At 45.3% G+C, this 12,823-nt stretch overlaps 3 protein-coding genes across 3 annotated transcripts; 1 reads left to right on the top strand and 2 right to left on the bottom strand.

Annotated features, from left to right (window-relative positions):
- Positions 1-203: 203 nt before the first annotated feature.
- Positions 204-5,652, bottom strand: ints15 (integrator complex subunit 15). The gene is made up of 7 exons (XM_048992220.1): positions 5,179-5,652; positions 3,720-3,918; positions 2,521-2,742; positions 2,126-2,291; positions 1,510-1,983; positions 1,391-1,430; positions 204-964 (listed from the first exon to the last, which is right to left on the bottom strand). The coding sequence occupies exons 2-7, from the start codon at positions 3,909-3,911 to the stop codon at positions 766-768; spliced, it is 1,293 nt and encodes a 430-aa protein (XP_048848177.1). The 5' UTR covers positions 3,912-3,918; positions 5,179-5,652; the 3' UTR covers positions 204-765.
- Positions 5,653-6,019: 367 nt separating this feature from the next.
- dnase1 (deoxyribonuclease I) lies at positions 6,020-8,879 on the top strand. Its single transcript, XM_048991946.1, has 9 exons — positions 6,020-6,082; positions 6,379-6,524; positions 6,879-6,967; positions 7,060-7,146; positions 7,330-7,445; positions 7,801-7,913; positions 8,234-8,388; positions 8,478-8,571; positions 8,690-8,879. The coding sequence occupies exons 2-9, from the start codon at positions 6,384-6,386 to the stop codon at positions 8,741-8,743; spliced, it is 849 nt and encodes a 282-aa protein (XP_048847903.1). The 5' UTR covers positions 6,020-6,082; positions 6,379-6,383; the 3' UTR covers positions 8,744-8,879.
- A 1-nt stretch (position 8,880) lies between these two features.
- On the bottom strand, positions 8,881-12,473 carry eci1 (enoyl-CoA delta isomerase 1). Its single transcript, XM_048991945.1, has 7 exons — positions 12,350-12,473; positions 11,744-11,872; positions 11,271-11,398; positions 10,721-10,867; positions 10,253-10,374; positions 9,713-9,891; positions 8,881-9,308 (listed from the first exon to the last, which is right to left on the bottom strand). The coding sequence occupies exons 1-7, from the start codon at positions 12,390-12,392 to the stop codon at positions 9,142-9,144; spliced, it is 915 nt and encodes a 304-aa protein (XP_048847902.1). The 5' UTR covers positions 12,393-12,473; the 3' UTR covers positions 8,881-9,141.
- Between the last annotated feature and the right edge of the window lie 350 nt (positions 12,474-12,823).

A 12,823-nucleotide genomic window follows, 5' to 3' on the forward strand; every position in this document is an offset into this window, starting at 1 on the left:
CATGAATAAGTCATCATAATGAAATTGAAACTTTTTTTTAACTTTAACTAAATCTTTATTACAAGTGCCCAAAAAATTATTTTGTCAATAATGATATACTTGTGTATACAGTAATTTCCTCAAATTTATGTGCCAAATTACTTCAGTTCTACCAATATCATCCATAAAAATAAACATCCAAATAAAAATAGTTTTCTGATAACAAATTATATTTTAAAAATGTTTAAAGTAGGAATCGCAGCCTTCCTTCCACTTTAGCCAAACATACAGGAGTTTCTTTGGTAGACCAACATATTACCATTTTTGGGCTTACAGTCATATCAACAACAATAGGTTAGATATCAAGCCAATCTGCTGGCTTGGAAAATGTATAAAATTCTCTGTTCAGAATGAAATCTTGAGACAATACTGGTGTCAGACATCTGAAACATTTGATGCATTCACAAAATTTGACCATTTTAACACATCAACAAGTCGGTCATGTTCCCAGAGTCATGTTTCGTTACAGTATAACGATAAACACAGTTTATCGTCACAGTATAACAGATAAAACAAAGGAAGCATTAAATATTTAAAACATAATATTTATACATTCATACATTTATTCATCTTTCACAGCTTATCAGCTTATGCTGCAAGACCCTACATATAATTTTGTTACAAAACCTCCATGTTTAGTACAATGGCAATATGAGCCAATATACATACATACATACACACATACATACAAGCCGCTGATTTTTACAAAGAGGTGTGGGGGTATGGTCAACGGATGGGGCGGTAGGGGAAGGCCATCCCGGAGAGGAACTGCGGCGCTGGGTGAGGTGGGTGCGTGCTGTGGGCCGGGGGGGAGGGACGAGGAGGGTATCCCAGTGGCGGCGTGTGGATGTGGGGGTAAAACCCGGGCTGAAAAGGAGAGTGAGGCGGCTGCTGGACTGGACCGGACATGACCAGCTGAAGCAGGCTGGGGAAGGACAATACAGAAAATCAAGACCTCTTCTTTACAAAAAGAGTGGTGTCACGTAAGGTCACCGTGGTAAGAGCTCTAAGCAGTAGGTCTGCATCTTAATTATTTTTATAGCATCGACCTCTTTTCCGGTTGAGGGCAGAGAGCAGTCCTAGGTCTAGCTTAGTTTGGCTGGGGGAGGGAGGGGGAAGGCGGCGGCATTCAAAAATCAGCATGCACCAATCACAAGACAAGTCATCTTCGGCATGCACCAATCACAAGACAAGTCATCTTCGGCATGCACCAATCACAAGACAAGTCACCTAGCCATTCTGCCAGTCATTCCCACAAGGCTGCTCATGCAATTAGGGTCGGAATGATCTGGAGTCTAATCAAAATGGATCCCTGCATCCCGGATCTAAAAATATGAGGCCGACGACTTACTTGTTGTGTGGTAACCTGGAACACAGAGATCTGAGGTCCTCTGTAGAGGAAAGGAACAGGCCGTCAAAGTCTGAAGCGAAACCCAACGAGCGCCAGCGCGCGATGGGTGCAGAACCCACCTCTTGTGCACAGCAGGGCCCCAGCCGACAAGGAGACCTGCAGCACCTGAGCCAGCCGGTTGAGGGAGAGCTCGATTTCTCTGGAGGCATTGAGAGGGTTCAGCTCCTCCACCAGCCTGGCCAGCTCCTCCACCAGCTGCACCACGTGTTCGAACTGCAGCAGCTCGAGCCGCCCGAACAGGTTCTTCTCGGTCAGGTGCACTTGGAGCATCAGTAGAATCTGCAGGACGCCCAAGTGCAGCTTGGAATAGAAGGGCTCTGTGTCGGCGGCCGGCGCCAACTCCTTGGCCCGCTTGGCCAGTGGGGCCTTGACACACCAGCGCACCAGGCCCAACAGGGGCGTGACCCCCAGCGAGCCCAGCGGCAGGCTGGCCGAAATGGGCATGTTGAGGAACGTGATCAGTGTGAGCCTGGGATCGTCCACGATCCAGGTGACCACCATCTCCAGCAGGCCAGGGGAAGGGATTAAATCCTCTGCAGGAGAAACGGACCAACCGAAAGAATGAATCCTCTACATTCGTCACAACGCTGTTTAGAAAGGAAACGTACGGGATGAATTTAGCAGTGAAGGGCCTACAGTAGGCTAAGCATAAGGGGGGGGGCGTAGGAGGGGTACCCGAGGAGAAGTCGTAGAGCGCTGTGACGGCCGTGATGAACTGGCAGCAGAATCGCGGGCTGGCTGTGTAGATGTGCTGCAGGGTCTGCAGGGAGCCAGGGACCAGGCTGCAGTAATCGTCCACCAGGACCTTAGCCAGCCGAACGCAGTAGAGCGCGTGGGTCCTCTGGGGGGGGGGTGTGTGTGTGTGAGGTGGGGGCGACAAAAACGGCACTTATCTGACCTACCAGCTGCTACATCCACACGGCCTTGCGTTAAATACAGCAATTTAAATATTTACTGCCATACTTCCCCTCTAACCTTGTTAGACATTAAAGGAATTAAGTGTTGACACAAGCATTACTTAGAAGCATGCATGCAGCATTCAGAGGCACCCCCCCCCGACCTTCACACACCTGCAGCCAGGAGGCGGCGCACTCCAGGATGGGCACGCGGCACACGGCCACCGCCATGGAAACCAGCTTGCCCAGCATGGCCATGCGGCTGTCGTCCGCCTTGTTGCCCTGGGGGCTGAACAGGGCCGAGAAGATCAGCTGGCGTACGGCGTCTTTGCTCTGCTCCTGGAAGTAGCTGCACATGATCTCCAGCAGCTGGAGCTCCTGCAGGGAGCTCATCCTCTGTGGGACAGGGGGGGGGTCATTTATTCTGAATGTAATTGGTGGCGGTAATTTATACTTTCACCTTGTAGCTTGCCCGATATATATCAATTACCTCCCCCCACCAAACTATAAGCAGTATTGGGTGTCCAATGGCTTAGGGCACTGAGCCTGTGATCAGAAGGTTGTTGGTTCAAATCTCTGGGTCAGCAGTGTGATGTCACTGTTGGGCCCTCAAACAAGACCCTGCTTTCTCAAAAATGTAAGTCACTTTGAGTAGAAATGTGTCCTAAAAAGTTATTATACTGGATGATATATAACTAGGGGGTGGCATGGTGGTGCAGTGGTTAGCACTGTTGCCTTACACCTCTGGTCCGGGTTTGAGTCTCTGCCGGGGTTACATGTGTGTGGAGTTTGTAGTTTGTAGGAGTATGTTCTCCCCATGTCATCGTGGGGTTTCCTCCGGGTACTCCGGTTTCCCCACACAGTCCAAAAACATGCTGAGGCTAATTGGAGTTGCTAAATTGCCCGTAGGTGTGCATGGTGTGTGAGTGTGCCCTGCGATGGGCTGGCCCCCCATCCTGGGTTGTTTCCTGCCTCGTGCTCATTGCTTCCGGGATAGGCTCCGGACCCCCCGCGACCCAGTAGGATAAGGGCTTTGGAAAATGGATGGATGGATGTACGTGGGGTCAAGTCTCACACAGTAATACAGCATGATATCTAAGGAACAGATATCTATAACTATGTGGAAACTTAGTGAAAATCTGGATTTTGAAGCAGCGGGTTAAAATAATGACTGAAGTCAGGCCTGCTAGGTTCCTGGAAGAACTCAGAATCTCAGGTGAAAATGCTAAAAATTCCTCTGTAAACTAAATCATCACCCACTACCACCTCCACTCGAAATGAATCTCAGTTCCTAAGGAACCACAAAACAGGCTCTGAAACTTGCGGTCGCCGGGTCACTTTGTTGGTGGAGGCGGGCGGGAGGGGGGGCTCACTTTGAGCTGGACTCCACGGTCTTTGGGGACGTGGAAGATGAAGTCCTCCACCAGCTCGATGGTGGCCTTGTCCACGATGGGCAGCGCCGTGCTCTGCAGCTGGCTGCTGAAGTAGATGTCAAGGTGGTAAAGCACCTCCTTGGCAGCGCTCAGGGCATCCCGTCTCAGCAGGGAATGGCGAATGTCACTCATGGTGGGTCTGGGGAAAGCAGAGGGAGGAACAGCAGTCAGTATCACAGAAAATGGGGCAGTCTGTGAAAGTACATTTGCAAATGAATACATAAAACACTGCCCACAATATGCACCTTTCACAAACGATGTTGTACAGTCATGACATAAAACTTTAAAACCCAAAATAATTGCATGGCCAAGAGACTGGTTTTATTTTTAAATATTGCACAAACACTTCAATCAATTTAATTACAGGAACTCTAATAATTTCGACGCGAATCTTTTACGCCTCAATTATAATCAGCAAGAGTCGAAGCTGTTACCGGTGGAGAACAGGTGAAATTCATAATGAAATAATGTTATATTATTATATTATGTTCATAATATAATATTCATAATATAATATTCATATATATTGTATATATTCATAATATATACAAGGTGTCTATTTTTAATACAATAAAAAAGAGGAAGAGGCGTGATCCTTGGGGCTCCCGTAGAAGCCATTGGTACAAAGTGTCGTATTATTACGGCTGAGGGTAGTTTAGGGACCGGTGCTGTAACTCCATACTTTTTGTTTCGAGTATGCGCGATGTTATCCTGCAAATGCATTAACGGAGCTGGGAGTTCTCCTAACTCACTATATCAACTTTATCCGGCGTGTGATTAGTGTATCAGTTTAGTTTTCGGCTTTTAAGACAAATGCTCAGACCGCTTAATTAAACCAGATAATTAAAAAAAAAAGAAAAACAAAATAGCTAAAAAATAAGCTAAATGCTAGCAAGCCAGGTATTTCCTGTTTATTTTACAACGTGACGACCTGCTGTCAGTGTGTCGTACCTGCATGTTCACCGGCGACCTACCAAAAACACTGCAACCACACGAATTCACAATCGGTGCTAAACAGCGATAGGGGTGACAGTACCAACACATAAACGATCGCTTAAAACGATTAAAAACGAAATTCCGTCTTCGCGGTTCACCTATCACCATAAAATAACACAATAAAAATCACTGGTTGCATCATTGTTTCAGAAGTAAAACTCGCAACAACAAAAAAAAAAAAAAACTCGGAGCTGCGTTTTGAGATTATAACCCATTCATTCATATTAACCTGTCAGTTACTTGAATCGTTGTTACTGGGAAGACTAAAATCTAATTTCAAAACTCTTGAAACCAACTCAAGTACTAACAATGACATCTCCGCTTCTGCATTCACGGATACAGAATTCCTGATCAGTGGTTTTTGAAACCGCTACATCGACATGCCATTAAGGTTTTTCCTTACCCAGTTTCTCAGTGTTATCCTAGCATATCTCTAAAAGACATACAAATGAAATGTTTGGCACAACAAATGAGTAAAAGATACAGGAAAACGTCCCCACGATGTGCAACGGCGGCGCGCTGCACTGCGAAGTACGGCAGCCCTTTTAGGACATATAATGCGCGGAAGGCCACGCAAGAGAATATGAAAGGAGGGGGAGAACAATTCAATGATTTAGAGTTTCTAAAGCATTTTATCATGATTACGTGCGTCACGTTCTATATAAAACTAGATATTTAACATAATTATATTGTGCTATTCATCATATACTTTTGTATCGCCTGTTTTTTATTCGTTGCAAACTTTTGTTCCTTATTCGGGCTGCAAGAGGAAGTTACTGCACCTGGCCAATAAAACATCATAATTCTTGGATCAATGCTACAAATCCACCTATTCTAGCCACTCATCCATCTTCCAACTGCTTATTAATTGCAGGATATGGCAGTCCATTTTTATATTCATGAAATTCACTTTTTATAATCAGAAAATAATAATCTTTAAAAATTACACTTTCTGCCTCCCAGTAGACTATTGAACATGTGCATTGTGCAGCAGAAAGGGGTATCTGCCATTGTTTTGTGGCAAAAAAAAAAACATCTGAAAGTCCAGTATTTTCTGTATGCCCTTCCACCTGTGAAGCTTTGCACATGTTGATTTGACTGACCCCCCCTGCCCCCTCCCCCAACGGGTGCCCCCTGCTATCACCGAGACCCTCCCTTCATCAACATGCACATGGTGCATTTTCACACGCCATTGTTGATTTTAAAAATACCAGAACATGTGATCCTTTCATCATATACAACAAGCTGCTCACTGGCAAAACACTTCCTCTCAATCCAGGCGGAGATCTTCCCAAAATCAGGAGCAGGTACAGACTTCTACACTTCCTAACTATTAAGAAAGAACTAGAAAAAATGTGGCAATAACGGATTTTTGAAAATGTTCTTTTATAAAGGAATTTCATATCTGAATCATTATGGAGAATGTTTGTGATTTAAAAAAACTTTTCTGAAGCATAGTGGGAGTAGGATGGAATGTGGAATAAAGTAGCATTGCCTGCATTGTAATACTTATGTTTGTCTCTGATTCCTATTACTTAAGGGGCAGTTGTAATGAAAATGGAGTAATGGTGTCTGAATACGTTTATTTCGCTTCATTGTTCAGGCAGAATGAGGCTGGGCTTTTCCTTTTTGCTGATTCTATCCTGGATACATCTGGCCACCGGATCCTTACTGATTGGTGCCTTCAACATCAAAACCTTTGGAGACAAAAAGGCATCCAACTCCACTCTGGTTGATATCATTGTGAAAGTGAGTCGATCTGCACTTTAATGTCACAATCCATGGGTGAGGGTGGTTTAAGGATGGGCGTCCATCCACCCACCATACAACTACTCATCCTGGCCAGTGTCGCAAAGGCGGATAATTAAAAGATGACGGATTTTCTTTTATGCAAATTAGATATTGCCGCACTGTTGCTCTCTTCCACCTCTGCTTGGTGTTTTATTTAAAGAGGACATTGTTATTTTAATTTCAGCCAGTCTTCTGCATTTGTTTCGCCCTCTGTTCATGAGTTCAAATCATGACCTTTCTTGTTCATATCTATGAATAATTAGGCCTCTGGCAGTGATTCTGATCTGGTGACTCCCTTTTCATATGTGACAGATAGTCCACAGGTATGACATCATACTTATTCAGGAGGTGAGAGACAGTGACCTGTCGGCCACGCGCAAACTGATGGAGAGTGTCAACAGGTAGTAAGCTATCAAAGCAGCCGCCACTGCCTTAACCACCAGGCTCCGCATGGTTGGTACTGAATGGACCTTCGGTTTTTGTCGTGTTGTAGTGGCATCTCACCGTTTCACTATGAATACATAGTCAGTGAGCCACTTGGCAGAGACACCTACAAGGAACGATACCTCTTCATATACAGGTAAACCTTTCCGGTCAAACATTCCCATGAATTAAATGTGGTAATTTATACCTTACGACGATTTAAATTTGCACAAAACAAGGCTTTCTTGATTGTCAAATACGTACAATTTACACAGTTCATTGAAATGGATAATTCCTTTCCCAGCAATAAAAGCTGCATCTCTGCATACTCTTTTGTTAGAGATGACATGGTCTCCGTCGTCGAGAGCTTCCTGTACGACGACGGCTGTGAAGCTTGTGGCACAGACGCGTTCAGCCGCGAGCCCTTTGTCGTCATGTTTTCGCCCAAACATTCTGGTGGGCGATGCACAGAACCACTTTAACAGTTTACATTTCCGAATTCTTAGCTAAATTTACCAGCAATTCCTAAGATTAACCACTAAGGCTCGTATTAAGTTAAGATATTAAAACAACCAAATAAAACTCAAGACAAAGTCTGAAGCTATAAGGCTCTCTGGGGCAATTTGATAGGGTGTCCAGCCACACACAGGCATTTTCACATGTAATTCTGATAATTATCTTAATTCAGGATACAAAAAAACAGGGTTTAACCCTTTGATCATACGGTCACTTCTTTACCCACAATCCCCATGGGCACGTCATGGATTCTGCACAGCCCTTACAAGGTCGATATGCCTATATGTCTTCCCAGGTGTGCCAGACTTCGCACTCATCCCCCAGCACACCTCCCCAGATTCCGCTGTGAAGGAAATCGACGCCCTTTACGACGTCGTTGACGAAACGAGGAGCTTCTTAGGCACAGATGTGGGTCAGAAGACACGCCCAAGGCATTATGACGAAAGTCTTTGGTTTATGGCAGCACTTAGAAACCCAGCGATCCAAATATTGAACAAGCTGCTTATGAAAACTGGTATTTTTAAATGAATTTTAGTGCATATCCAGTTCTCACTTTGAAATGGATGTTCTACTGATTTGGGTAGTGCCAGTGCTCTTTATTTAGATATTCATATTTATCGCTACTTAGCTACAAGGTCCTGAGGTATTACGCTGCAGCTTCTATTATCATTCTTGCAAATAGTACACTGCATAAAAACACGCTAGCAATGCCTTGTTTTTTTCCCTAGAATATACTGCTTTTAGGAGACTTCAATGCTGGTTGTAACTTCGTCCGTGAATCGGACTGGGAGCAAATCCGACTTCACACAGACCGAAGCTATCACTGGCTGATCCCCAACAGCGCAGACACCACAGTGACCAACACGGAGTGCCCGTATGACCGGTGAGCGGCCAGAGACACGTGCCGGTACCACAACACCAGCACGCCAGCTTTCAGCCTCATTGGTCCTGTCTTTTTTAAATGTGAATCAGAATTGTCGCCACGGCAACAATGATGCAGTACGTGGTTCCGGGGTCTGCGGCAGTTTATGACTTCATGACGGCACTGAAGCTGAGCCAAAGCCTGGTAAGCGAGCTCACACTGCCAACAGAACAAAGGCTGATGGGTCGAACCCGAACCCTGCTGGATGGGAAAAAAATAAAAGAACCATTCTGCTTCCTCTCACCGTATCTCATTCTTCTAGGCCCTGGCTGTCAGTGACCACTTTCCTGTCGAAGTGCAGCTCAAGGGAGCTTGAGGAATTCCATGGACCTTCACCCACAGAGGTGACCGAATTAAAGAACGAAGCCGAGGGAATTCAAAGCATGTGCGCTTCAAGGCGTAACAATAAGAGAGCCTGACACTTTCTCCATTAAATAAAAGACAAAGCAGAAGTAGAAGAGAGCGGGTTTATTCAGCTTTTCCTCCTTGGCTTTCAAAGATGTGCATTGCTTACTGTTAATTTTATGTTTCATTTCTATGTCTACAAAAAGCAGAACCTTATAGTTAGTCTATTAGAGGAGTATTCAGATACTATCCTAATACTAACGATTAAGGATAGCGATGAGAGTACTCCTTACGCACACCAATGATAAGGGATCCGAGTCACAGGGTATCGCTGTCAAATTCAGGGTCGGAGGGGACCCCCCCCACCACTTATGCCTTTTTCTTTCTGAGATTCTCCAAATACACCTTGAGGGACTTCTGGATGGAGTCCTTGGTGATGAAGCTCACAAAGTTGCCGATATCCGTCTCCCTGGCGGACAGCAACTTATCGATGGTGGGCTTCCTCATCGCGGACTTGGTGATTTGCCGGGCGTGGTCTGAGGGCGAGAGCGAGTGGCCGGCATGCGTGAGGGCGGCTGGCTCGGCCGCGCGCCGAAATCGCAGAGCGTGCACAGCGTCACACTGCATTACACCCCGTCAATCATAGTAAATGTGGAGGGAAACTCACGGGCATGCTGAGGTGTGAGGAGACTGTTATACACCCACACACACAGGTTTGTAATTATATCTTTGTGGGGACCCTCCATTCCCATCTATGGGGAAAACTCTAATCACAACACGATGACCTTAATCCCGACCCAGCCTTAACCTTAACCATAAGTAACCAAACAAAATACGAGACTTTTGGCATGTTTTGTTTTTTGATTGCATGCACAGATCTTTGTGTGGATCTGAAAAGCTCATTGGTTGTTGGCGTGTCAGCGACAGCCATGTCTCTGACCTGGGATGGCAAACCACCTTGCCATGGCCTCAGTGGCCGTGCTCACGAGCTTCTCCTCGGGCACCAGCTCGTCCACCATGCCGATCTTCAGGGCGTCCTGGGGGGAGTAGAGCAGCCCCAGCTGCAGGGCGATCTCTGCCGTCCTGTGGCCCACTGTGTTCACCATGGTGTCCTTAAACCTGGAGCGACACACATCTCTGACGCTCATGTGGAAGCTTAACACCACAGTACCTGCTGGATAAAGGTTACCCACTTCCTGTACCCTCGGACTGTGTGAATCCCACCTCAAAAGCCGCATCTGCACTGCATTTTACTTGCATTGCAGCTCCTTTTATCCATATATATTTTTTGAGAAAGCAGAGTGAGCCAGTTGCTGGAGCAACAGGGGCCTTGTTCAAAGGTCCAACAGGTGAATCTGCCCTGCGATCATGGGATCTGAACCAGCGACTTTCCAATCTCACACACATCGTCATAATCCGCTGGACCACACACCTCCCCCAAACCATAATAAACCCTTCCATAATGACCTCTGTCACTCACCAGAAAGGTGCCACGATGCCCAGCTGGGTCTCATTCAGTCCGATGCCGTAGCGTGGGTTGTCGGCCATAATCCTGTAGTCACATGTCATGGACAGAAGGCAGCCCCCTGCAGGGCTGGAACCCTGATAGGTCATAAGGGTAAAATGGGGAAGGGCAGGAGGAAAACATACCTCCTCTGATGACTGCTGTTCAATGCTCTGATACACTAACAGTCTGCTGGCATCTAGTCCAGGCATGTAAAATAGGTTTGATCTGTAAATTACTTCTAAAAACCTACAAATAAGTCAGTGTTATTGTCAGAACTTACTGTTACTCTCAACTGAATTTACACAGTGCATTTCTACTGAATGTAGTTCCAATTACTCAAGGTTTAGCATCTCGCTCACAGGACGCAACCTAGCAACTCTCTGGTTCCATTCTTCCACAAAAACGGCATAAGAGCTCCACATCCTGCCCACTGGCTCGTACATTAATGGCGGCGATGGTGACCAGCCTGGAGCTGTAGAACTTCAGCCACATCTCCTGCACGGCTCTCCAGAACTCGCCACAGCGCTCCGGGCTTCTTCCGTACAACTCCAAGATGTCCAAGCCCGCTGAAAAGATCTTCGGCAATGCCTGCAGCACAACAACCAAACACAGCACCCATGCATCTTGAGCCGTCTCCATTTGGGACATGAACAACGGGTACAAAGCAGACAGAACATCACGCTTAACCCTATGTAAATAAAAGACCATGTTAAACAGAAAACAAAGGACAAACACCAAGGCTGACAAAGAAACCATAGATGGAGGCATGTTTCACATGCCTAAATTGTTTTACTGATGAAAAACAGCAACAATAATCATTCTTAGAATCATTTAGAAGATGCTTTCATAGAAAGAACTACTCAGTGCATTTTATCTGTATATGTGTACATATTTAACTTTAGTTCTTTTAGGTCAAATACTGAGAGGGCTTAAACTGCTATGCCACCTGCTGGTGATTAAGAGGTACTGCTAATTAAATCAGCTAACTTACAGAGGTCACAACAACTCCCCTGCAACCCTTGTTCATTTCGAGTTTCTCCAGGCTGATCGCGATCTCCGTGAGGAAGTCCAGACTGAGGGTGTTAACAGGGGGGCTGTGGAGCTTCATCACCGCAATACCTACCCCAACAAAAGCGAACGAAAAACAGTCAAGATATGGAGGTGCAGCGCCTATAACGCTGAAACAGAATGTGTGTGACAAAAATGCACATAAGAATGGACCTTAGCATAGACATGAATATAGACTGTTTTTAAACAAGATAGAACAAATTAACCTAAACCCTGCAGATACATAACATAATCCTTAACAAGTATTTCAGCTTTTTAATTAGCTTACATGTGGAGCCATGGGTGTGCCAACAGTCCCACTACTTGAAGACCTGTTCCCATAACATTAAAAAGTTTTCCTTTCCCAAAAACATGCAATTGCATTTGGTTACCAGAAGAAGGTTCGGGGTTGCTTACCTGTGCTGCCGTCCAAGTCCACAGTCATTGCGGATGCCGATGAGAAGTTCCTCTGAGCTGTCACCGTGCATGGCCGAGCAAAATGACCTCTCCTACCGCGGCTGCACCCGGCGAAGGACAACAACCTCGCTGAGGAAATTTTACAAAGTGTGCAAAGGTTACTAGGTATTTCAAGCCGTACGGCCTCGAATTTACCCCTCGCTTCGAAGGACAGGTTCATAGTTTGATTCTAAGCACTTACTCATCCCGCGTTGTTTATAACTAATATTTTTGAGGAGGCAAAATTACATTTAAAATAAGTAGGGACACTAGGAAGGCGGTGGATACTTTGGAAAGGGTTCTTCGATTCTCAAATTTGGGACTTGTTCACCAAATTGTCTACAAAAGCTCTTAATTAGTAAATATGCCGCGCAGGGCGGAGCGCTACTGATCGACAATATCTGCTTACCTTTAACCTCATTCTTGAAAAGGGCACCAATTTGGCATATTTAGTAAACTCGAATTCCAGAAATCATACGGGGCAAAATTCACAGAGCACATGCTGCAAGCGTGTCTGTGCAAACCACCGAGATGTTAATGTCCAAGGAACAATACATGCAAGCATACCAGAATCACTGCACTTCGCCAACCGCCTCAACGCAGATGCCATTTCTTCTCAATTCCAGCAGCAACAAGGGGGCGTGTTCGGCCACACTTTTCTCAGATCTGATTGGAAGTAGCTTTCTCCGGCGTGATGACGTTGTTACTGTGGGCGTAGTACGAGCACTTACATACGGGCCACCCAATGGTCCAAAATACCTATATGTATTGTGAGTTATACGTTAACGCGATGTGTATATGGGTTGTTATTTTAAATATTTGCATGAAATTAATTCCGTTTAATTTGGCGAGTCATGAATATTGTGAATATTGTATTTCAACTCCAAGCTTCTCCTTCCTCGTCTGTTTACTAAAGCTCAAAGTTTTACAAGGTTAGCATCGGGGTGGGCAGTAATGAAGTATGAATAAATGTACTTTATCTGAGTATCAAACTGTTTGTAAACTTATGACTTTTATTCCACTACATTTAAAAGAAAAATA

The sequence above is a fragment of the Brienomyrus brachyistius genome, chromosome 22 (genome assembly GCF_023856365.1).
Source record: "Brienomyrus brachyistius isolate T26 chromosome 22, BBRACH_0.4, whole genome shotgun sequence".
In the NCBI taxonomy this organism is placed as follows: domain Eukaryota; kingdom Metazoa; phylum Chordata; class Actinopteri; order Osteoglossiformes; family Mormyridae; genus Brienomyrus; species Brienomyrus brachyistius.

Excerpts from the sequence above, each read along its gene's own strand:
- ints15 (XM_048992220.1), bottom strand. The coding sequence starts at position 3,911 with ATGAGTGACATTCGCCATTCCCTGCTGAGACGGGATGCCCTGAGCGCT. Across the intron at positions 2,743-3,719 it reads ACCGTGGAGTCCAGCTCAAA|AGGATGAGCTCCCTGCAGGA; the intron begins GTGAGCCCCCCC and ends CCTGTCCCACAG. Across the intron at positions 1,431-1,509 it reads GGCCCTGCTGTGCACAAGAG|AGGACCTCAGATCTCTGTGT; the intron begins GTGGGTTCTGCA and ends TTTCCTCTACAG.
- dnase1 (XM_048991946.1), top strand. The coding sequence starts at position 6,384 with ATGAGGCTGGGCTTTTCCTTTTTGCTGATTCTATCCTGGATACATCTG. Across the intron at positions 6,968-7,059 it reads CTGATGGAGAGTGTCAACAG|TGGCATCTCACCGTTTCACT; the intron begins GTAGTAAGCTAT and ends GTCGTGTTGTAG. Across the intron at positions 7,147-7,329 it reads CGATACCTCTTCATATACAG|AGATGACATGGTCTCCGTCG; the intron begins GTAAACCTTTCC and ends CTCTTTTGTTAG.
- eci1 (XM_048991945.1), bottom strand. The coding sequence starts at position 12,392 with ATGGCATCTGCGTTGAGGCGGTTGGCGAAGTGCAGTGATTCTG. Across the intron at positions 11,873-12,349 it reads GGCGAAGTGCAGTGATTCTG|CGAGGTTGTTGTCCTTCGCC; the intron begins GTATGCTTGCAT and ends AAATTTCCTCAG. Across the intron at positions 11,399-11,743 it reads GGACTTGGACGGCAGCACAG|GTATTGCGGTGATGAAGCTC; the intron begins GTAAGCAACCCC and ends TTGTTGGGGTAG.